At 40.2% G+C, this 20,626-nt stretch overlaps 1 protein-coding gene across 1 annotated transcript; it reads right to left on the bottom strand.

The window, feature by feature from the left end:
* Positions 1–15,854: 15,854 nt before the first annotated feature.
* On the bottom strand, positions 15,855–16,802 carry LOC126068290 (olfactory receptor 14A16-like). The gene has a single exon (XM_049870766.1). It carries the CDS (start codon positions 16,800–16,802, stop codon positions 15,855–15,857), a length of 948 nt encoding a protein of 315 aa, XP_049726723.1.
* Positions 16,803–20,626: the final 3,824 nt, after the last annotated feature.

Genomic DNA, 20,626 nt, shown 5'->3' with positions numbered 1-20,626 from the left:
TGAGTTCTTCAACAGTTTTATCAGTGTGTTCCTTGGCTTTTTCTGCAGTTTGCTTTATTTTGTTTCTGATGTCTTGAAGCATTCTGTAAATTAGTTTTTCATATTCTGTATCTGATAATTCCAGGATTGTATCTTCATTTGGGAAAGATTTTGATTCTTTTGTTTGGGGGGTTGTAAAAGCTGTCATGGTCTGCTTCTTTATGTGGTTTGATATGGACTGCTGTCTCCGAGCCATCACTGGGAAACTTGTTTTTCCAGAAATTGCACTAAAAAAAAAAATGCAGTCAGATCCCTATCAGAACTGCCTTTGGATTATAACCACCACCTTGTTCCCTGTAAGGATGAAAGTCTGAGATTTGGATCATATATGCTTGGCTGTAGCTGGTTCTGTGTTTTCAGTCCAGTTAGGGATGGATTTTTGGTCCCTGGGTTTTTTGTGGCTCCTTCTCTCAGGCCGGAAGAGTGGGTTAGGAAAAGACCAAAAGAAAAAAAAGGGGGGGGGGGCGGGGAAGCAAAGCCGCCGCAGAGCCAGAGCTATTCTCCCTCTGGCTCAGGAAATTCCAATGTTAATGAAGCCGACTGGGGAGCATGAGGGAGGGATCAGAGAGACAGGAGAGTAGCAGCTCGGAATATAGCCAGAGTTGCTTGTCTTGCTTGGAATGACTATTATATCTGAGATTCCCAAAGGGCGTGTCGCCTATGTGTGTTGGCTTTGTGGAGATTGCCCTCTGGGGTCTGGCCTGCTGAAGCCGTGGTCAGATCCTCTGCTGCCAGTCCAAATCCTAGCATCAAGGTTCCCCTGCTGGGACGCTGTACTCCCGGCTCCAAAATCAGTCGCTGCCTCCCGGGGATTTCTCGTCCCACCAGCCGCGTCGCCGTGCCGCCTCCACGGACTGGCTGGGCCCCCTCCAGGGGTTAGTTCAGGGGAGTAGGGCTGCTCCCCGTGCTTACGCCTTGACGGAGCCCAGTCAAATACCCGGCGCCAGGGTTCCCCAACTGGGATGCAGCAGTCCCGGCTCCAAAACCAGTCACTGTCTCCCAGGGAGTTCTCCCACCAGCCGCGTCGCCACGCCGGCCCCGCGAACCAGCTGGGCCCCCTCCCAGGTTCAGTTCAGAGGGGTAGGGCTGTGCCCCGTGCTTGCGCTGTCACAAGATTTATGAGTTCAGCTCCCCTGGGCCCGGATGCCCGGCTCCAAGGTTACCTGACTGGGACGCTGGCTCCAGGCTCCGAAAACAGTCGCTGCTTCCCTGTATTTGTTCGTTTTCCATCTCTAAATCTGTGTTTGTTGTTCAGGGTTCGTAGATTTTTATGTATGTGATCGATTCACTTGTTTTTCCGAGTCTTTGTTGCAAGAGGGATCCGGGGTAGCGTCTACCTAGTCCGCCATCTTGGCCCCGCCTCCCTATTTATATTTTGAACGAGTACTTTTTATCTGATATGAATTTATAATCTGTTCTTTTTATTTACTTAATTTTTTTCTAGAAGTTATCCTATATTATAAAATGAGAAAATATTATTCTAAGTTTCTTTCTCTTTGTACTTTAATTTAATTTATTGCATTTCATTTCTCAATTGTCCTAAATTTTATGGGATATCTATAGAATGAAGTATCTTCCAATGTTCTCTAATAGTTAAGCTATTTATCCTAGTGTCATTTACCAAGTAGTCATTTATTTTCTCAATAAAATGTGATTTTGTTTTTGTTATATATGAAATTCTGTGTGGGAGAATAATTACTTTCTGCTGTTCAGAGCTGTTCCTTCTTGTTTCATGTTCCAGTTGAAATTCAGTGCCACAAGATCAAATAATTGTAACATTTATATTTGCTATCAATTTCAACTGCGTCAAACATATACAATGGGAAATTATTGTTTTCCCTAGAACATTCAAAGTAGTCATTTTAATATGTTTATCAGATTTTGTAGTTTTATTCATAAAGTATCCATATTTTCATGTAATAAACATTTACATTTTTGTTCAGAAATCCCACAATTTCTTTTATTGTGTTTGCTGCTATAATAACAACTGTTTCAGGAAAACGCAGAAAGAGAAATTGATAGCTCTGTTAATCCAGAAACAAGAACAGTCAGCCAGTAAAATTATTACTTATCTCTCAACTACTAGAAAAATTGTACTGGGTAGCCCAAGAAACAATACCAAAGGATACTCTGTCACAGATTTGCATGGGAAAAGCCATTCATGACACTTAAAAGCCCTACCACCCTTGAAGGATTTGCTATAGACACTTTTTTAACTGAAGTAAGGAAGCTAATAGAAAATAAACTTAAAACCACCCAGAATATTTGAAATCACAGGAATCACTGGCATATGCAAGTCCCAAATGATGTTCTATTTATCTCTACACTCACAGTGCATGGATTCACCCCAGTGACTAAGTAAAACCATTTTGTGCATTGGAATCGACCCCAAGCAACAAGTTAACCTCAAAGAACAAGAGCTAGGAAGTTACCCAGACAGCCTACGTAAAGTGTCTAGGAGATTAAAAAAAAAAGAATAAATAAATAAATGAGGGAATAAATCTTTAACTAAGACATTTGTATGAAAACAGGCATTTTAGAAGGAGGTAATATGAGCATCAGTAAATAAATATTGTATTCATTGAATTAGATGTGCAGCTCATGGTATGAAAAACAGAAAATTGGTTATCTAGAAGAAAGATCGGAGAATATTACATAAAATTTAATACAAGACAGTCGCATGAGTTTTTTGTTTGTTTATTTAAAGCGTCTATGAGGTATGGAAGTTAGAAAGTGAAATTCCAGCATTTATCTACCAGTAGTGCCCAAGAGAAGAGGGAGGTGGGATACAAAGCAAAGCAAGCACAACTTTCCTCTGTGGAAATGAAATAACTTTCTATCTGGTCCCGCAAATGCTCACTGCTGTCTCTCAGCCTATTCTCAGGAACTGTCCTGCTAAGAAGCATCCCGTCAACACATTCCTATTAAACTAATGTCTTAGGTCGTTAAAGCAGGCTGATTAGAGCCAGTCGCTAGCTACTTGCCTTTCGCGATTTGTGCTCAAGCATCACTGGTATCTTCATGCTTCCTTGAGTACAGTGCAGAAGTTGTTGGTTTCTCAGCCCTTCCAAACCAAGGCACCCTCTAATATTGACCGTGCCCTAGGGTTGCAGCTGGGCACTGGATTTTTGACTTCACCTTACTGAACTTTAGCATGGTATTGCCTCATCTTAATTTTGAGTTTGTTAAAAGCAAAATCACATATTTATTCCATCTGCTTTTCCCCATTTTCTTGCTGAATGTTACATATTCTCCCAAATTGATTTGATTAAACCATTCAAATTAAATAAGCGTAACCCTACACATTTCTGAATGCAAAAATTTTCTCATAATTCATATTAACTTTCAAATTATTTTTAAAAATTTACCTTACTAAAAGAGTTTACTTGGCACAAAAGAAGCAACCATTACAACTGAAAATAATACTAAAAGACTGCATTTAAGAATGCAGAAAGAGGTCGGGAGCCAAGATGGCAGAACAGACAGATGCTTTGTCGAGCCCTCTTTACAACAAAGACCTAAAAAAACAAGTGAAACGAGTATATTTGTGACAAACTGGGAGCCCTGAGCATCAAAGGCAAGCTTAGACAATAAACTGAGGGGCAGGGGAAGGAAGAGACCGTTCAGAAGCAGAGAGGAGTTACCAGACCTGAATCACGGGGAGCCCTCAGGCACCATTCCCAGAGTGGCAGCAGCAGAAGCCACGGTGGCTGTGGTGGGCTGGTCCTAGCATTCGGCCGCAGTTTCCTCAGGGAGAAGCAGCAGCCACACAGCCCACTCACACCTCCGGAACCTGAGCAGAAGGGCGCTCTCAGCAAAAGCTAAGTACTTGCGTATATTTTACCGTGCCACCCCCCACCCCCAACGCAGCTTTAGCAGCTGAATCCTTAGGCCTGAGATAGACCCTGGTGAGCATCTGGAGCCATCCTCCCGGCCTTGGGGAAGGAAAAAATTTGCAACTGGGGGGAAAAGATAATTTGCTATCTCCATTAACTGGGGGAGCTCAGGACAGAAGTGGCTCCTGTCCAAGCATAAACTGTCCATGGACCTTGAGCACCTTTCCCTTCTGCATGGACCTGTGTGGGCCCATTATGGGAGAATAGGCCCTTGTTGGCAAACTCCAACCATTTCAGCTGTGCGGTGGAGAGGTGGGTGTTTGACATTTGACGTTGCTTTGACTATTAAACAGGGTCCTCACCTACCCACAACAGGGACCTAAAGACTGGTGGCTCCACTTGGGTCACCCAGCCACCTGTGACAGGGGTTCAGGGATAACTGGTACCTCCCAGTCCTTACAACAAAAACTTTGGGTGCCCATGGTCCCTCTGCAGAGCCCCCCCCACCAGCACGCTCTAGGGAACAGAGACACATTTTCCCCAGAGACACTTGGGGGTCGGTTGTCAGCCCCCTGCCTTGTTCAGAGCGTGGCCCCCTGCTGCAATCAGATATGGGATATACGCCAATCACCCCTGCCCCTCTAAGCCTGTAGGACAGAGCCTGCACCACACACTTGATATCAGCTACCTGAAACCTCAGCTGAATTCATACAAGAAAACTGAATGGACTCCTAGACTGATATACCTGATAATAGCTCTAGCCAGCTGGGGACAGGACACCAGAGCTCCAAAGGTGAAATTAATCAAGCTAGCTGACTCAAGCAACCCATAGGGGTATACCAAAACAAAACAAAGCAAGCAGCTATGACACAGTAAGCAAGCATAAACTAATAAATAACTTATAGATGGCTCAGAGACAACAGTCAATATCAAGCCACATACAGAAACAGGCCATGATCACCTCAACAGGCTCTCAGAACAAAGAATTGAGGGATCTTTTAGATGAAAGTGCATTCCTAGAATTACCAGATGCAGAATACAAAAGTTTAATATACAGAACCCTTGAAGACTTCAGGGAGGAAATGAGGCAATACGCAGAACAAGCCAAGGAACACAGAGATAAAGCAACTGAAGAACTCAAAGATTATTCAGGAACATAATGAAAAGTTTAATAAGCTGGAAAAATCCATAGACAGACAGCAATCAGACATTCAAAAGATTAACAATAAAATTACAGAATTAGATAAGTCAATAGAAAGTCAGAGGAGCAGAATTGAGCAAGTAGAAGCTAGAATTTCTGAGCTCGAAGATAAATCACTTGGCACTAATATATTTTAAGAAAAATCAGATAAAAGAATTTAAAAAAATGAAGAAATCTTAAGAATCATGTGGGACACTATCAAGAGAACTAACCCACGAGTGATTGGAGTACCAGAACAGGGAGGGATAACGGAAAATACAGAGAAAATTATTGAGGATTTGTTGGTAGAAAACTTCCCTGATACTGTGAAAGATGAGAAGATATCTATCCAAGATGATCATCGAACTCCATATAAGGTAGATCCTAAAAGAAAGTCACCAAGACATATTATAATCAAGCTTGCCAAAACCAAAGATAAAGAGACAATTATAAGAGCAATGAAAGATAAAAGAAAAGTCACCTACGAGAGAGCCAATAAGAACAAGCTCGGACTACTCAGCAGAAACCATGCAGGCAGGAAGGTAATGGGATGACATATTTAAAAAATTGAAGGAAAAAAAATTTCCTGCCAGGAATCATATATCCATCAAAACTGTCTCTTTAATATGAAGGTGAAATTAAGACATTTCCAGATAAACACAAGTTGAGGGAATTCGTAAAAACCAAACCAAAACTACAAGAAATACTAAAGGGAGTTCTTTGGTTAGAAAATCAAGAATATCAGGTATTGACCCAAGAGTAGAACACTGGGCAGAGCAACCAGAAGTCAACCCAGACAGGAAAAAAAAAAAAAAAAAAAAGCCCAACACAAGGTAACAGCGAAGTTATTATATAAAAGAAGATGACATTAAAATAGTAAATAGGGACTAAGAAATTTAATCATATACCTTCCATATGGAGAGGAAGGTACAGCGATAAAAAGAAATAAAAGTTAGTTATAAATTTAGAAAAATAGGGGTAAATAATAAGGTAACTACAAAGGAGACAAATTATCCTACTCATCAAAATAAAATACAAGGGAAAAATACAGACTCAACAGAAACAAAATCAACAACAACAAATATGACGAAAGGACAATATATAAGGAAAATCTACTCAGCATATGAAATCAAGTGGGAAAAAGAAACTATCAACACACAAAAAAAGATATCAAAATGATAGCACTAAATTCATACCTATCCATAATTACCCTGAATGTAAAAGACTAAATGCACCAATAAAGAGAAGGAGAGTGGCAGAATGGGTTAAAAAACAAGATCCGTCTGTATGCTGCCTACAAGAGACACACCTTAGACTTAAAGACACAAACAAACTAAAACTCAAAGGATGGAAAAAAGTATACCAAGCAAACAACAATCAAAAAAGAACAAGAGTGGCAATATTAATTTCTGACAAAATAGACTTTAAAGTTATATCCATCAGAAAGGATAAGGAAGGACACTATATAATGATTAAAGGAACAATACACCAAGAAGATATAATGATATTAAATATTTATGCACCCAGTGACAGGGCTGCAAGATACATAAAACAAACTCTATCAGCATTGAAAAGTGAGATAGACAGCTCCACAATAATAGTAGGAGACTTCAACATACCACTTTCGGTGAAGGACAGGACATCCAGAAAGAAGCTCAATAAAGACACAGGAGATCTAAATGCCACAATCAACCAATGCAACCTCATAGACATATACGGAACACTCCACCCAACAGCAACCAAGGATACTTTCTTTTCTAGTGCACATGGAACATTCTCTAGAATAGACCACATATTAAGTCCTAAAGCAAGCCTTAGCAGAACCCAAAACATTGAAATATTACAAAGCATCTTCTCTGACCATAAGGCCATAAAAGTGGAAATCAATAACAGGAAAAGCAGGACAAAGAAATCAAACACTTGGAAACTGAACAATACCCTGCTCAAAAAAGACTGGATTATAGAAGACAGTAGGGATGGAAAAAAGAAATTCATATAATCCAATGAGAATGGAAACTCTTCCTATCAGAACCTTTGGGACACAGCAAAAGCGATGCTCAGAGGCCAATTTACATCATTAAATGCACACATCCAAAAAGAAGAAAGGGTCAAAATCAAAGAACTATCCCTACAACTTGAACAAATAGAAAGAGAGCAACAAAAGAAACCCACAGACACCAGAAGAAAACAAATAATAAAAATTAGAGCTGAACTAAATGAAATAGAAAACAGAAAAACAATTGAAAGAATTAACAAGACCAAAAGCTGTTTTTTTGAAAAACTCAACAAAATTGATAAACCATTGGCCAAACTGACAAAAGAAAAGCAGGAGAGGAAGCAAATAACCCAAATAAGAAATGAGATGGGCGATATTACAACAGACCCAACTGAAAGTAAAAGAATCATATCAGATTACTATGAAAAACTATAGTCAAACAAATTTGGAAACCTAGAAGAAATGGATGAATTCCTAGAAACACGCTACCTACCTAAACTAACACAAACAGAGGTAGAACAACTAAATAGACCCATAACAAAAGAAGAGATTGAAAAGGTAATCAAAAAACTCCCAACAAAAAAAAGCCCCGGCCCGGATGGCTTCACTGCACAGTTCTACCAAACTTTCAGAGAAGAGTTAACACCACTACTACTAAAGGTATTTCAGAGCCTAGAAAAGGATGGAATACTACCAAACTCATTCTATGAAGCCACCATATCCCTGATACCAAAACCAGGTAAAGACACCACAAGAAAAGAAAATTATAGACCTATATCCCTCATGAATGTAGATGCAAAAATCCTCAACAAAATTCTAGCCAATAGAATTCCACAACATATCAAAAAAATAATTCCCCATGACCAAGTGGGATTCATACCAGGTATGCAGGGATGGTTCAACATTAGAAAAACAATTAATGTAATCCACCACATAAGTAAAACAAAAGACAAGAATCACATGATTTTATCAATCGATACAGAAAAGGCATTTGACAAAGTTCAACACTCATTCGTGATAAAAAACTCTCAGCAAAATAGGAATAGAAGGAAAATTTCTCAACATTATAAAGGGCATTTATTCAAAGCCAACAGCCAACATCACCCTAAATGGAGAGAGCCTGAAAACATTCCCATTGAGATCAGGAAGCAGACAAGGATGTCGTTTATCACCTCTCTTATTCAACACTGTGCTGCCAGAGCAATTGGGCTAGATAAAGAAATAAAGGCATCCAGATTGGCAAGGAAGAAGTAAAAGTATCTCTATTTGCAGATGACATGATCTTATACACAGAAAACTCTAAGGAATCCTGAAGAAAACTACTGAAACTAATAGAAGACTTCAGCAGAGTATCGGGATGCAAAATAAACATTCAAAAATCAGTTGGATTCCTCTACACCAACAAAAAGAACATCGAAGAGGAAATCACCAAATCAATACCATTCACAGTAGCCCCCAAGAAGATAAAACACTGAGGAATAAATCTTACCAAAGATGTATAAGACCTATACAAAGAAAACTTGAGAGAGCCCACATGATTCTTAGGGTTTCTTCATTTTTTAAAATTCTTTTATCTGATTTTTCTTCGACTGTTTTGTTGTCAATTGCCTTATCCTCCAGTTCCCCCGCTCTGCATTCCAATTGCTCGATTCTGCTCCTCTGACTTCCTATTGAGTTGTCTAATTCTGTAATTTTACTGTTAATCTTTTGGATTTCTGAATGCTGTCTCTCTATGGATTCTTGCGGCTTATCAATTTTTCCACTATGTTCTTGAATAATCTTTTTGATTTCTTCAACTGCTTTATCAGTGTGTTCCTTGGCTTTTTCTGTAGATTGCCTTATTTCATTTCTGAGGTCATCCCTGATGTCTTGAAGCATTCTGGAAATTAGTTTTTTACATTCTGCATCTGGCAATTCCAGGATTATATCTTCATTTGGGAAAGATTTTGATTCTTTAATTTGGGGAGTTGTAGAAGCAATCATGGTCTGTTTCTTTATGTGATTTGATATTGACTGCTGTCTCCTAGCCATATCTAAGATATTGTAATGATTTATTTTATATTTGCTCACTGAGTCTTATCTTGTTTTGTTTTCTTTCAATATACGCAGATGGGCTACTAGATTGGGCTGCCTTGATTATTGTAGCCCTTGACTCACTTATGTCCTATTACCAGCTGGTTTGGGCTGTTACCAGATATATAAGCCTAAGAGTCCATTTACTATTCTTGAGTAAAATCTGATTTTGGGTCACCAAGTGTGTGGTGTAGATTGTCACCTATTCACTTAGAGGAGTAGTGGTGATAGTTGTGTGCACCAGCTTCTAGTAGCAGCAGGGGTCATACTCCAGGGGGAGCAGGATGCTGACAGGCTTCCCCCACGTGCCAGTGAGGTAGGTGTGTCTCTATTCCTAAAGAACTTTGGTGGGTGGGCTCTGCAGCTGTACCTTAGGCCCCCAATGCAAGTACCTCTACAGACTGATTGGTAGGTGTCACCGTCCTTAGACCCCTAAGGCAGGAGGCTAGGTGGTCAGGGGGAGGCTTCAGCCCTCAGTTCCCTGTTGTGGGTCAGTGAGGGCTCTGTTGAATATGCAGAGATATCAGACCTGGGAAACTTATCTTTCCAGTAATCAGCTAAAACAATTACAGTCGGATCCCTCTCAGAAATGCCTTTGCATTATAATAGCCACCTTGTTCCCTGTAGGGATGAAAGCCCAAGACTGTGGATCACATATGCTTGGCTGGAGCTGGTCTGTATTTTTATTCCAATTTCGGTAAGTCAGGGAAGGATTTTTGGTCCCTGGGTTTTTTGTAGCTACTTCTCTCAGGCCAGGAGAATGGGTTAGGAAAAGACAAAAAACAAAAACAAAAAAAACCCTGAGAGCACTTCACTCTCTGGCCCAGGAAATTCCAATGTTAATGAAGCTGCCTGTGAAGGGGAGGGGAAGGATCAGATAGATAGGAGAGAGTAGAACCCAGGAATATAGACAAAGTTACTTATCTTGCTTGGTGATGACTGTTTTATCTGAGATTCCCGAGGGGTGGGTAGCCTGTGTGCTGTTGGCTGGGTGGAGATTGTCCCTGAGGGTCAGGCCTGCATCCTGTGCTTGTGCTGTCTCAGAAGCTGTGGTCAGTTCCTCCACTCCCAGTCCAAAACCCAGTGCCAAGGTTCCCCAGCTGGGACGCCACACTCCACACTCTAAAACCAGTCGCTACCTCCTGGTGACTTCTCCTCCTGTCAGCCACGTGGCTGCGCTGCCTGCGTGCACTGGCTGGGCTTTCCCTGAGGTCACTTCTGGGGGCTAGGGCTGCATCCTGTGCTTGTGCCTTCTCAGGAAGCCGTGCTCAACTCCCCTGTGCCCAGTCCAAAGCCCGGCGCCAAGGTTTTCTGACTGGGACGCTGGGTCCAGGCTCCAAAAACAGTGTCTGCTTCCCCGTGGATGCTCTTTCTCTCGTTAGCCACGTCAGTGTGCAGCCTGCTTGTGCTGGCTGAGTCTCTGTCACTCGGGTCAACTCTTTAGATCTGTGTTTGATGGTCAGCGTTCGTAGATTGTCATGTATGTGATCGGTTCACTAGTTTTTCTGATTCTTTTTTGCAAGAGGGATCTGAGGTAGCTTCTACCTAGTCAGCCATCTTGGCCCCGCCCATGATCTGTACATTTAATGCAATTCCAATCCAAATCCCAAAGACATTCTTTAATGAGATGGAAAAACAAATCACCAATTTCATATGGAAGGGAAAGAGGCCCCATAAAAATAAGGCACTACTGAAAAAAGAAGAACAAAGTGAGAGGCCTTACTTTATCTGATTTTAGAACCTATTATACTGTCACAGTAGTCAAAACAACCTGGTACTGGTACTATAACAGATACATGTACCAATGGAACAGAATTTAGAATCCAGACATAAATCCATCCACATATGAGCAGTTGATATTTGACAAAGGCCCCAAAACAGTTAGATGGGGAAAAGACAGTCCTTTTAACAAATGGTGCTGGCATAACTGGATATCCACCTGCAAAAAAATGAAACAAGACCCATACCTCACTCCATGCACAAAATCTAACTCAAAATGGATCAAAGACCTAAATATAAAACCTACAACGATAAAGATCATGGAAGAAAAAATAGGGACAACGTTAGGAGTCCTAATGCCTGGTGTAAACAGTGTACAAAACATTATAAAGAGTGTAGAAGAAAAACTAGATAACTGGGAGCTCCTAAAAATCAAACACTGATGCTCATCCAAAGACTTCACCAAAAAAGACTACCTACAGACCAGGAAAAAGTTTTTAGCTATGACGTTTCTGATCTGTGCCTGATCTCTAAAATATATGATACTGCAAAAACTCAACTGCAAAAAGACAAATAACCCAATTAAAAAATGGGCAAAAGATATGAATAAATACTTCACTAAAGAAGACATTCAGGTAGCTAACAGATATATGAGGACATGTTCACGATCATTAGCCATTAGAGAAATGCAGATCAAAATTACAATGAGATTTCATCTCACTCCAACAAGGCTGGCATGAATCCAAAAATCACGAAATAATAAATGTTGGAGAGGCTGTGGAGAGATTGGAACACTTCTACACTGCTGGTGGGAATGTCAAATGGAACAACCACTTTGGAAATCGATTTGGCACTTCCTTAAAAAAAGTTAGAAATAGAACTACCATATGATCCAGCAATCCCACTCCTTGGAATACATCACAGACAAATAAGAGCCTTTACGCGAACAGATATATGCACACCCATGTTCATTCCAACACTGTTTACAATAGCAAAAAGATGGAAGCAACCAAGGTGCCCATCAATGGATGAATGGATAAATAAATTATGGTATATTCACACAATGGAATACTACACATCGATAAAGAACAGTGATGAATCTGTGAAACATTTCATAACATGGAGGAACCTGGAAGGCATTATGCTGAGTGAAATTAGTCAGTTGCAAAAGGACAAGTAATGTATAAGACTAGTCTTATAAGAACTTGAGAAATAGTTTAAACTGAGAAGAAAATATTCTTTTGTGGTTACGAGGGGGGGAGGGAGGGAGAGTGGGAGAGGGGTGTTCACTAATAACATAGTAGATAAAAACTACTTTAGGTGAAGTGAAAGACAGCACACAATACAGAGGAGGTCAGCACAATTGGACTAAACCAAAAGCAAAGAAGTTTCCTGAATAAACTGAATGCTTCAAAGCCCACCGTAGCAGGGGCAGGGGTCTGGGGACTATGGTTTCAGGGGACATCTAAGTCAATGGGCATAATAAAATCTATTAACAAAACATTCTGCATCCCACTTTGAAGAGTGGCATCTGGGGTCTTAAAGGCTAGCGAGCAGATATCTAAGATGTAATTGGTCTCAACCCACCTGGATCAAAGGAGAATGAACAGCATCAAAGACACAAGGCAATTACGAGCCCAAGAGACAGAAAGGGCCACATGAACCAGAGACTACATCATCCTGAGACCAGAAGAACTAGATGGTGCCCGGCTACAACCAATGACTGCCCTGACAAGGAACACAATAGAGAACCCCTGAGGGAGCAGGAGAGCAGTGGGATGCAGACCCCAAATTCTCATAAGAACAGACTTAATGGTCTGACTGAGAGTGGAAGGACCCCGGTGGTCATGGCCCCCAGACCTTCTGTTGGCCCAGGGCAGGAACCATTCCCGAAGCCAACTCTTCACACATGTATTGGACTGGCCAATGGCCTGGAGAGGGATGCTGGTGAGGAATGAGCTTCTTGGATCAGGTGGACACTTGAGACTATGTTGGCATCTCCTGCCTGGAGGGGGGATGAGAGGGTCGAGGGGGTTAGAAGCTGACGGAATGGACACAAAAAGAGAGAGCGGGGGAGAGTAATTGGGAGTGTGTAGTAAGGTGTAGATGGGTTTTTGTGTGAGAGATTGACTTGATTTGTAAATTTTCACTTAAAGCACAATAAAAATTATTTAAAAAATAATAAAATAAAATAACTAGATAAAAAATAGAATGTAGAAGGATAAAATATGTAAATATAAAAACAGATAGGTAAATATATAGGAATCATAATAATAAAATAAGAATTGATCGCAATGTTGTATTTAATTGATCAAAATTAGAGCGATGTTAACTTTTGGGTACATCCATCATTCAACAAAAATGATCTAACTTGTGTCATTGAAAAAATTAGTATGAAAAATATATAAAACATCTGAAATAATGTTCTATGCATTGTATGCTAAAATAATATTTTTATTTGTATTTGTTTAAATCAATAAATTAATAAAGATTGACTTTGCTTCTTTTTTTTTTTTAGCTAGCTACAAAAAATCTGGAAATCCTGGTGTGGTAGTGGTCAAGAATATGTCTACTAACCAAAAGTTCAGCAGTTTGAATCCACCAGGCGCTCCGTGGAAACACTGTGTGGTTCTACTCTGTCCTATAGGGTCACTATGAGTCAGAAATGACTCGATGGCAATGGGTTTTGGGTTTTTTGGGGGGGCACTAAAAACTAAAAAAAACCAAGCAAACCCACTGCCATCGAGTTGATTATGACTTATAACGACAGTACAGGACAGAGTAGAACTGTTCCATGGGGCTTCCAAGTCTGCACATCTTTACAGAAGCAGAACTGCCCCACAGGGTTTCCTAGTCTGCACATCTTTCTCCTGCATAGTAGAACTGGTGACCTTTCAGTTAGCAGCCCAGTGCTTTCACCACTGCACCACCAGGTTTCTAGCTAGTGAGTAGAAAATTTAAAATTACAAATGTGTTTTGCATTATATGTCTATTGGTCAGTGCTGATGGTGAGTAAAAAAGAATTAAGACAGTGTTCATTTTCCTTAAAAGGCCACAGTTATTTTTCACATATACATATTTATAGTATTGAAGAAAATAACATTAATTTTATTCAATAAGAAAAATTAATACCAACTATTTTAATAAAATGTCACCTGATACTATTCTACAACAAATACTTAGCAATGTAACTAATTACTTAAAAACAGACAGTTATACAATGTAAGCATAGGTGAGAAAATTAAAGGAATAGATAGCCACTAATGGAGCCGCCAGAGATCTTGGGGGGTTTGGGAGAAGAACATATTCCAGAGAAAGAACACAGTCCATTTTCGAGAACTCAGTTCAGTTGGCTAAGGCAAACATAGACAGAAGCCACCTATCTTATTCTAACTTCATCAAAAGCAGGACAGGAGAGTGGGTATAGTGGCAGAAAGAGGAGGTAAGTAAATAGAGAAATAGAAGGAAAAAAGAGTTTCTAACTTCATGAAACTTGGAGCATTTAGTACTGTTTATGAGGTAAGAGGAACCCTTAGTTGGTGCAAACAGTTAAGTGTTCCACTGCTAACCAAAAGTTTGGAGGTTCAAGTTCACGCAGAGGCACCTGAGAAGAAAGGCTTGGTAATCTACTTCTGAAAAATTAGCCTCTGAAAATCTTACAGAGCACACTTCTACTGTGATGCACATGGGGTCACCTTGAGTCAGAGTCACTTAATGGTAACTGTTAATATTTATTAATTTGAATCATCGCCCTTATGGATTACGACTGATCTGTGATTGTAGCTGTTGTGTGCCTTGAAATTGTCCTAAGGGTTTTCTAGACTATAATCCTTACAGGATCAGATCTCCAGGTTTTTTCTCTTGTGGAGCAGTTGGTGAATTCAAACCTGTGACCTTCCAGTTAACAGCCGAGTGCTTACTCATTGCACCGTAAGGGCTCCTTATGATTGTAGCTACATAAGTATTTTTATAAATTTTAAGTGTTTATCTATAACAATTCCAGAAACTCGAGTGGGTGAAATTATTATTTATTTTTAAATTCTAAAATAAGAAAAATTATGATGATAAGAAAAATGTGTAGAATAGTAAGACAGCCAAAGGATTCTCCTTACTCCTATTTTGTACTGCTATAGGAAAGTTGTAAAATACAGTGACAGAAAATTGATCGTATGTTAACTTTGAAGAAATAATATATGATAATGTAAAGAGGAAGTGTCTCACAATGGCAAAGAAGGAGATGAAACCACCAGAATAACCTTAAAGTAAGGATTATTCACTGCATTGTGTGTTTCTAGATGCTCCACAACCTTCCAAGAAAAGAATATAAAAATCAGTGGGTCTGATTTTGACTAAAGAATATAGAGTCTAGTGTAGCTGTGACAGGAGACATGGAGGCTATAGTAATGTTAACATACCCATCTGCCTTTATTAAGTGTCCATGCCATATATATACATACACGTTGTTGTTAAGTGCCGTCGGTTCTGACCATATAGGACAGAATAGAACTGCCTCATAGCTCATAGGATTTCCAAGGAGTAGATGGTAATTTGAACTGCCAAACTTTTGGTTGGCAGCTGAGCTCTTAACCACTATGCCACCAGGGCCTCTATATATATATGTGTGTGTGTGTGTGTGTGTGTGTATAGTTGCATGGCAGAGTTACACAACACTTTATTCTACAGTAGATGCTACACAAAGAACTATTTATGACTGTTTCATCTCCTTCCTCCAATTCCCCTCAACTCACTTTTTCAAAACCTTTGGGCCAAATTAAATGTCAACGTGATAAAAGAAATGTATATTTTTAAATAAATGTAATGCTGAAAAGTAAAGCAAAAAAATCACTAAAAATCAAAGTGACAAGGCTGTCCCAAGTCAATATGGAGGAGAATTTTTAAACTTGAAGATATTTTTTGTGTTCCAAAGATATAGATGGTCAAAATACATTTTTAAAACTTCTTTTGACTTAAGAGAAAATGCACTCCAAATATTTTAAAGATAGCAGAATACTTATGTCTTCGGCAACATTTTACCACCCATTAATTTGCCTAGGGCTAATTTCATATCCTCATTCCTCAGGCTATATATAACAGGATTCAAGCTGGGAGGTAACATAGAGTATAATACAGACATGAGCAGATTCGGTGATGATGTAGATTTATAGTTTGTACCTAAATATGTAACAAGGCCAGAAAAGAGGAACAAGACCACCACAGTGAGGTGGGGCATGCAGGTGGAGACAGTTTTGAACTTGCCTTGAGCAGATGGAATCCTTAAGACAGCTGAGAAAATGTGAACATATGAGGCAATCATGAAAAGGAAGCATAAAAAGGCAAAGGAAAAGCTGGCAATTATAAACGCATATTCTAGAATTTGTTCCCCAGGACAAGCAAGTGTAAGCAGTGATGGAACGTCACAGAAGAACTGGTGCACTATTTTAGGTTCACAGAAATTGACAGAGAATGTACCTGCTGCGTGGATAGATCCATAGACACATCCGCAGAGCCACGATGCAGTCACCATCTGCACACAGGCGCCTCTATTCATAGTGGTCTCATAGTGCAAAGGATGGCAGATGGCGATATAGCGGTCATAGGACATGACTATAAGGAGGGCATACTCTGTGCCAGCAAAAAAAATGAAAAAAAAAATTTGTGAGGCACATCCTAGGAAGGAGATAGAATGACTCTTAGTCAGAGAGTTCATGATGGACTTGGGGACAGTGACAGAGATGTAGCAGATATCAATCAAGGACAAATTCTTCAGGAAGAAATACATGGGAGAATGGAGACGCCCATCAGTGGTGGTGAGGGTGACAATGAGGAGGTTCCCCATCAGTGCTGTGAGGTAAATGAGGAAGAAGAGGGCGGCATACATTCTCTGTAGCATCCAGTCATCAGGGAATCCCACGAGCAAGAATTCCATTATGATCGTCGTGTTGGCTAGTTTCTCAGGCATGCTGATTATTGTCTGTGGAAATAAAGATAACACAGATAATTATTCCACTCAGATATGAACTCAGTAGTCTGGATCTTCTGGTTATATTCACTTTTGCTTTGCCCTTAACATGGCTTGATTCAGTTTGGAGCGAAGTTGATCAGAAAAGTCCCAGGAAAATAGCATTATACAGTATAGCTCCATTTTCTTATTGTAAATGGAAGCAGTTAATGTGCTGGGCTGCTACCCAAAAGGTTGGTGGTTTGAGTACACAGAAAGCTACCTCAGAAGAAAAACTTGATAATCTACTTGCAATAAACCAGCCACTGAAAATCCTATGGAGAATAGTTCAACCCTAACATGAATGGGGTTGCCGTGAGTATGAATGTATTTGTGTGCAACTGTATTTTTTTTTCTTGTGATATTACGGCAAATTGAAATATGATTGGCATTAAAGGCAGTTTAGAAAAAGGCAGAGGATGCAACAAAAGTGCGTCTGTCCAGGAAGCAAGAAAAGTTTTATCACCTCCCATGCCTTAGGAGATTACTAGGCAGGTGTAGGGGTTTTCAGCCCTGGTGGCACAGTGCTCTGCTGCTAATTGAAAGGTTGATGGTGCTAGCCCACCAGCTCCACGGGAGCAAGATGAGATAGTCTGCTTCCCTTGGAAACCCTATGGGGCAAATCTACTGTGTCCTACAGGGTTCCTCTGAGTTGGAATCGATTAGATCGCAATGGGTTTGGTTTTACAGGTAGGCGGTTTAGGATATGTTCCGCATGTAAAGTGATTAACACAATCTTTCTCTTTTCTACTGACTGCTTCCAAAAGTCATTTGATAAATATGCTCTTGACCTTCATGACAAATAAAATACAATAAAATAAAAAGAAAAGCGTAGGTTTGTGAAGGTGGTTAAAAATAATACGAAGAAGGCCCTAGGCAGAATAGGGGAAAAGGCCTACCTTAGTATCACACTAGGATGGCATCTTTTCTAGTTGATGTCAAATAGAAAGGTTTTTAGTAAAATTTGCGACGTCCAGGTTGTCACTTCTCACCTAATTACTAGCAAGTAGAGAGTAACGGCTGCTGTGAAGGAGCATCTTCTCTCTCCCTATAAACTACAACCATGACAGTGGTCTTGCCTGAGACAATACAGTGAGTTCGTCAATGTCCACTTCTTCCTCATTCTCACATTTACAAAGGTATCATTTGTAACAATTTTTCTCCCTCCCCTCCCGCCCTGCCCCAGCTTTCATTTAAACAAAACAAGTGTGGTCTGCACATTCAGTGGGATGGTCAAGAAACACCTTGGATTCTCAGAACATTCTCTCATTGTTTCTCTCCTAAAAACAAATTGGGTGGATAATAGTCTCACCAGTTAGCAGAGTCTTCTTCCATGGATACAGATGACGATGTTAAAATTTCCTCTTTCTGAGGACATCAGAAGAATTGAGTAAATTTATCAAAATATATCAATGTTATCAAAATTCACAGAGATTTATCTTTCCTTTGGTTACTACTGGCAGTCAGGCATGAAGTGGAAAGACCCCAATAGGCACAGTAGGAGTAGGATGGGGCACGTTTTCTCCCGTTTCTTCACTGTATGGGTTCTTATACATGGAGTAAGAGGAAGCAAAGGACAATTCTGTGTCTGCCCTCAACAGACACTTTCATTCTGGAATGGTGGAGTGTTCTATCACCAAGGCTGCTTAATTACCTCACCAGTCCTGTGTGTCTTCTGAGTTTCAGGTTCCCCTCCCCTTCTGCCTGAGGCTTTAGTTCAAGGTTAATTATCTGTTCACTTCATATGAGGTCACTGCAGTATAATTGGGGTGGGATTTTGGCTCTGAGGACCGTGAACACCAGGACTTAGGACCACACAAAAGGCGAATTCAAATGTCCCTAGAAGTTTTCTGTGATAAGGATATATAACTGTAGGAATATGTTCGTTTTGTTTCTTTCTACTCATAATGAGTTACAACACTAACTTTTTAATAGAAAATAGAACATTTGAATTCAAGTATTGAAATTTATATTTGGGAACATGTATTAGGTCAAAATGTTTTGTTTTATTGTTTCTTAGCTCTGCTTTTTTTGTTGTTTTGTTTTTGTCATTTTAACACTAGTGTCTGTGAAAATAATATCTGTGTAAAATAAAGCAATGTAAGAAAACCTCAATTAATGTGAAACGTGCCTGAAGAGCCTCATTTGAAAATTTCTTCCCAGGAAGAACTAGAGTTGCACTTTTGGGAATATTTCCTTCAAAAATCTTATTACTTGGCATATATATATACATTTTTATTAACTTTTATTGAGCTTCAAGTGAACGTTTACAAATCAAGTCAGACTGTCACATTTAACTTTATATACACCTTACTCCATACTCCCACTTGCTCTCCCCCTAATGAGTCAGCCCTTCCAGTTTCTCCTTTCGTGACAATTTTGCCAGCTTCCAACTCTCTCTATCCTCTCATCCCCCCTCCAGACAGGAGATGCCAACACAGTCTCTAGTGACCACTTGATATAATTAGCTCACTCTTCATCAGCATCTCTCACCTACCCACTGTCCAGTCCCTTTCATGTCTGATGAGTAGTCTTCGGGGATGGTTCCTGTCCTGTGCCAACAGAAGGTTTGGGGACCATGACTGCCGGGATTCCTCTAGTCTCAGTCAGACCATTAAGTATGGTCTTTTTATGAGAATTTGGGGTCTGCATCCCACTGATATCCTCCTCCCTCAGGGGTTCTCTGTTGTGCTCCCTGTCAGGGCAGTCATCGATTGTGGCCGGGCACCAACTAGTTCTTCTGGTCTCAGGGTGATGTAGGTCTCTGGTTCATGTGGCCCTTTCTGTCTCTTGGGCCCTTAGTTGTCGTGTGGCCTTGGTGTTCTTCATTCTCCTTTGCTCCAGATGGGTTGAGACCAATTGATGCATCCTAGATAGCCGCTTGTTAGCATTTAAGACCCCAGATGCCACATTTCAAAGTGGGATGCAGAATGTTTTCATAATAGAATTATTTTGCCAATTGACTTAGAAGTCCCCTTAAACCATGGTCCCCAAACCCCTGCAGTCGCTCCGCTGACCTTTGAAGCATTCACTTTATCCCAGAAACTTCTTTGCTTTTGGTCCAGTCCAGTTGAGCTGACCTTCCATGTATTGAGTATTGTCCTTCCCTTCACCTAAAGCAGTTCTTCAGTAAAAAACCCTCTCCCACCCTCCCTCCCTCCCCCCCTCGTAACCACAGAAGTATGTGTTCTTCTCAGTTTATACTATTTCTCAAGATCTTATAATAGTGGTCTTATACAATATTTGTCCTTTTGCCTCTGACTAATTTCGCTCAGCATAATGCCTTCCAGGTTCCACCATGTTATGGAATGTTTCATAGAATCGTCACTACTCTTTATCGATGCGTAGTATTCCATTGTGTGAATATACCACAATTTATTTACCCATTCATCCGTTGATGGACACCTTGGTTGCTTCCAACTTTTTGCTATTGTAAACAGAGCTGCAATAAACATGGGTGTGCATATATTTGTTTGTGTGAAGGCTCTTATTTCTCTAGGGTATATTCCGAGGAGTGGGATTTCTGGATTGTATGGTAGTTCTATTTCTAACTGCTTAAGATATCGCCAGATAGATTTCCAAAGTGGTTGTACCATTTGACATTCCCACCAGCAGTGTATAAGAGCTCCAATCTCTCCGCAGCCTCTCCAACATTTATTATTTTGTGTTTTTTGGATTAATGCCAGCCTTGTTGGAGTGAGATGGAATCTCATCGTAGTTGTAATTTGCATTTCTCTAATGGCTAATGATCGAGAGCATTTTCTCATGTATCTGTTAGCTGCCTG

This window comes from Elephas maximus, chromosome 2 (assembly GCF_024166365.1).
Source record: "Elephas maximus indicus isolate mEleMax1 chromosome 2, mEleMax1 primary haplotype, whole genome shotgun sequence".
In the NCBI taxonomy this organism is placed as follows: Eukaryota; Metazoa; Chordata; class Mammalia; order Proboscidea; family Elephantidae; genus Elephas; species Elephas maximus.
The sequence above is the reverse complement of the archived record's forward strand: the minus strand, read 5'-3'. Positions and strand labels throughout refer to the sequence as shown.

Excerpts from the sequence above, each read along its gene's own strand:
- LOC126068290 (XM_049870766.1), bottom strand. The coding sequence starts at position 16,802 with ATGCCTGAGAAACTAGCCAACACGACGATCATAATGGAATTCTTGCTC.